At 37.0% G+C, this 4,653-nt stretch overlaps 1 protein-coding gene and 1 long non-coding RNA gene across 2 annotated transcripts in view; one reads left to right on the top strand and one right to left on the bottom strand.

Moving 5' to 3' along the window:
* The window catches only part of LOC106513249 (uncharacterized), a 70,693-nt gene that overhangs the window by 26,863 nt on the left and 39,177 nt on the right, over nt 1-4,653 (bottom strand). The gene's annotated exons all lie outside the window — the stretch shown is intronic.
* Nucleotides 1-4,653, top strand: part of gpm6aa (glycoprotein M6Aa) — a 23,341-nt gene that overhangs the window by 9,601 nt on the left and 9,087 nt on the right. The window contains exons 2-3 of the mRNA XM_014001973.1: nt 2,961-3,153; nt 3,302-3,458. Of these exons, the coding sequence (XP_013857427.1) occupies nt 2,961-3,153; nt 3,302-3,458 (350 nt within the window). The remainder of the gene's footprint in view (nt 1-2,960; nt 3,154-3,301; nt 3,459-4,653) is intronic.

The following is a 4,653-nucleotide window of genomic DNA, read 5'->3' as shown; positions in this document are numbered from 1 at the left end:
TAGATAGATAGATAGATAGATAGATAGATAGATAGATAGATAGATAGATAGATAGATAGATAGATAGATAGATAGTTGATTTCATACTTTGCAAGTAGTAGCCTACCTTTAGAATGAAATACAATCAATCATTTAGGTGGAAGGATTTTTATTTTTGGAAAGAGAAAACAATGTAATTAATATTGGATGTTTCTTTTTTGTTGTACATATCCCCAAAATGAAGATTTTTCTTTGTTCTGTTTTGGCTAAAAATTTGTGACTAAATCTCTAGTTTTATTTTAAAGAATGTGTCAATTTGTCAATAGAAATAGCAACAACACAACTAAAACACACTGAAAAGTGCATGACGAAGCGTACAAGCCATCCGTCAGTGTTACTTTGAAATCCAAGCCAACTGAACCTTGCCACTAAAATAGCCATGACCTCTCACACAGCACCTCATATTGTTTTTATTGGACGTAATGTTTAGTTAAGCAAAAGGGATGAATCGTTTATGTGAGAGGCGGATGCTGCGCTGTATTGTGCCACTTGTGAATTATGAATCAAGCTCTCAGAGTCACCACCACCACTTGCCATCTTCACCGGCCCAACACAGGTCAATCAAGCTAAAGAAGAGGTTTATAGAAAGAGAAAAAAAAATCATGTGACTGTTAGACCCACTTTGACCCTTCCCAGGACTTTGAAACCTTTTTATGTGGCATTTAAACCGGTCAATAAACTCTCCTCTTTAGGCCCTCATTGCTGCTGAAGAGTTTTTCTTCCACAAAATCAAGAGCAAACAATCAATAAAACATCACTCATGTAGCAGCAGCTCGCCAACACTCTCATGGAGCCCTGTAACTTCATTCAGCAGTTTCCATAGAAACACTTCTTCTCAGTGAAACAATGAACACGATGTTAATCATAGCTTGACAAACTCTACCACACTTAATTTGTACCACAGCTACAGTATGTATTGATAATAACTTTGATTATGTAACACATATTAAAAAATAAGCCAGAGTAGTGCAATTTGTGTGTAAAATTCTAAATTATGCAAAGGTAATAAACCTCAATTTAGTCCATGACATAAATCATTTATGCACCCATCACATTGAGGATTTGCTTCACACAGCTGCAGCTCCAGTTTTTACCTGCAGCTTTTAAAAGAGGCAAAAAGAAAAGACTGATGACTGCCTGAGTTAATGTGCTCAGCCTGCAGGGGGAATAAAAAAATAACTGGAACACTTCTGGAATTTCTTAGTTGAGCAAAACAAAACATTTAACTTGGAACTAGATGAGAAGTTCACCATTTTGCATCATCAGTACTGTACCCGGAAAATGTTCTAAATGTCCCCGTGGTTGTTTTTGTCCAGCTCCTCACATGTCCGAACAGTTTATTCTGGCCCCAGAGCGCGGAGCGTAAACGGGACTTGTCTCTATAAATCTCACGCTCATCGTGTCAGTAAACACCGCTGAATCAATAAAGCCCATCAATGCCTGCTTCCTGAAATGATAAGGCGAGTCGAGAAAACAAAGCGTGTGAGGAAAGAGTTGGGGGGTGGGGGGTGTCTTTCCATCTCGGAGGATATTCAAACAAATCTTCKGCTGGAGGCAGAAGATTTTGATACGAAGGAGACAATGAAACAGATTCCACAAAGCCCAGATTTCAACAGATAAGATGAAGGATGTGAGACATATCTGACACCATTTAAGACAATTTACCTGCAGAAAATGCATGCCGAGATGACAGTAAACCTTAATAATAATTGCATTTCAGATATTGTTCATATTCATGTAAGGCTTTGTTATATCAGGTAATGTTAATTGCCTGAAAGACCTCAGAAATAAGCTGCTTTTTTTCTTTTCTCAACTCTGTGAAGATGTTTCAAATCCACAGAGGTAGAGATGATCAAGAAAATCTTGCACAACATAACGTCATTCTAGAATCTGATCTGTCTAAAAGGCAAGTAAAACACACAACAAGAGCACTACTGAGTGCAAAAACCCTACATAATCATAAAAAAATGCACGCATCCTCAGTAAACGCCTTTTTTTCTGGATGGAAGATGAATGGCTGCACAGACATACCCCCAGTCTGCATTACATCAGTGAGAATGCAGATGATCAAACCTGGGCAGGGGCTGGAGCTGCACCAAACAAATGAGGGCTCAGCACAGCCTGGCAGGCGGACCGGCTGCTCAGTATTCCACTCAGGTCGGCAGGAAGAGTCAAAAGCAGGAGGGATATCACTCTGACTGCTGATTTGCAAAACAAGACAGTGAAATGTGTGTAAATCAACCGCAATGAATTTATTGCATATTGGGTTTTGAATATATGTTTGTGCCGGAATGAAATAGAGTCTCATTTAAAAACAAAGAGGACTGAACAAATGTAGGTAAATTTAAACATGGATGATCATTGTWATGTAAATGATGGAAGAATTTTCTGTTTTCTCTATCTGTGCAGCCCACATGTATTCACTCGTATACAAGCTCTCAAGGAAAGGAAGCTTGATTKCTACTGTTCTTATTTGAAGAAATGGCTGACCAAAAAAAAAAATAAAAAAACAGAGAAATACAAAAAAGAAAAATGGGTATTTTTGCCTTTGTGTAGTTATATTGCTGTGCCACAGATGATTGCAGAATCCCAGCCCCCAGCCTGGGGCTTTGCCAAATGGAGTTTGCATATCCACTTTATGCATGCGTGGGTTTTTCTGTAGGTACTCCAGTTTCCTTCTACTTATAAAAAAAAGCACATTAAAAATGAATCAAACTGTCAGTAAATTTGGTCATATTTTGTATTTTACTCCCCTATCACAGCTGCTTCCCTAAATGAATGTGATATGGATACACAGAGCCCTGAGCTGACTGATTTTACACATTCACAATGTTTTTCAGAAAAAAAAAACTACACTTGGGGACTTTCCTGTTTGACATGGTGAAATTTAAACTGTTTTTGTCTCTACTGTTTTCAAACAGGATGTCTTGAATGCTGCATCAAATGTCTGGGTGGGATCCCGTACCCGTCCCTCGTCGCCACCATCCTGCTGTACGCGGGCGTGGCCCTGTTCTGTGGCTGCGGACAYGAAGCCCTGTCGGGGACCGTCACCATCCTCCAGAACTACTTTGAAGTAGTGAGGAGTCCCATGGATGCTCTGGATGTCTTCACCATGTGAGTAAGAAAGGTGTAATTTTGCACCGTTGTTAATGTGATGAAAGTACTTCGACGCCCGCTTTGTTGAAAGATTWTAAAATAAAAGAAAAAAAAAACTTTTTTTGACAAGAGAAATATTTTGATGATTCTTTCTTTTTTTCTTCAGGATTGATATAATCAAGTAYGTGATCTATGGCATTGCTTCGGCTTTCTTCGTCTATGGCATCCTGCTGATGGTGGAGGGATTCTTCACCAGTGGAGCCATTAAAGATCTGTATGGAGACTTCAAGATCACCACCTGTGGACGCTGTGTCAGCGCTTGGGTATGGCTAGCTTTGTGACTAACTGCGTATATACTTTAAAAAAGCGTGATTGGACACTTTGGACATACATTTGATACTCACTGCAATGTAGTAAAAAATTTAAAAAAAAATGCACATTTTCTTTATTTTTCTATAGATGTTTTTTTTTATTTAAGAGCCCACTATTTCCCCATATTTTTAAGTTTGCATGTTAGCCTTTGACTCTGTATTACTACATGCACTTATCTATGGAAACTAGGTGACTAAAAACAGGTTAATAATGACAATGACTATGGAAGAACCATTTGAAGACAATAAGTTCAACAATTTTAATGTATTTGTACATAAGGTATACAGTATACATTGGTACGCACGCACACATTTGTCATGTAAATTATATAATTGTTTATCCCAAAGTCTGGAAAACTAAAGGAGTAAACTCTTTCAAACTGTACAGGCTGATATAATTAAGGATAGTTGGACAACATGCTTTGTTTCTGTACTTTTAAACGTTGGTTCATTTCAAAGTCTTCTGAATGATGTTTTGATAGTCACAGAGATTTAAATTTCACTTTAAATCTAATGAAAGTTAGCTAATATTAAACAAGATGACGAGCAATAATGGATTTCATTGTTGATAATTAAAGAACAAGTTTTCAGTTTTTCCTCATCAACATAATAATGTGGAAGGTAAATGTCGCTTCATACCTGATGCACAAGTGTAGCATTCACACGCTACACTTCTTATAACAAAATTACAAGGAAAGTACTTTAGCGAGGATCTTTTTATTTTCGGTAAATATTTGCTTCCCGTGCATGAACGAATGGACAACACAATGAGTGATTTTAGTCAGTGAATTTCGATTTGATCCATCAATAAATGCGACCATTTATTTGCATAATCAAACAAAATCACTACAGTACACTTAATTGTGAGCAATCAATTTCTTATAAAAAGTTTAAGAATCAATAAAAATCCAGGTCACGTTCAAACTTAATTGTTCATCAATTCATCACTTAAAATAGACAGCAAATGTCAAGCTTAGGTTTTGAATACCAGACATTTGAGGCAAATAACTCAGAGTTGGCAAGGTAACGGTTTAAGAGAAAGGAGAGAAGTAAGATATTAGTTAGTTCCTAAATTATAATCTTTTCTTTAATAAGAATAAATTACTTCAAACACAAAACAATGCAATATGATTCAGACATTAAACAC

The sequence above is a fragment of the Austrofundulus limnaeus genome, unplaced genomic scaffold (assembly GCF_001266775.1).
Source record: "Austrofundulus limnaeus strain Quisiro unplaced genomic scaffold, Austrofundulus_limnaeus-1.0 Scaffold11, whole genome shotgun sequence".
Lineage (NCBI taxonomy): Eukaryota > Metazoa > Chordata > Actinopteri > Cyprinodontiformes > Rivulidae > Austrofundulus > Austrofundulus limnaeus.
The sequence above is the reverse complement of the archived record's forward strand: the minus strand, read 5'-3'. Positions and strand labels throughout refer to the sequence as shown.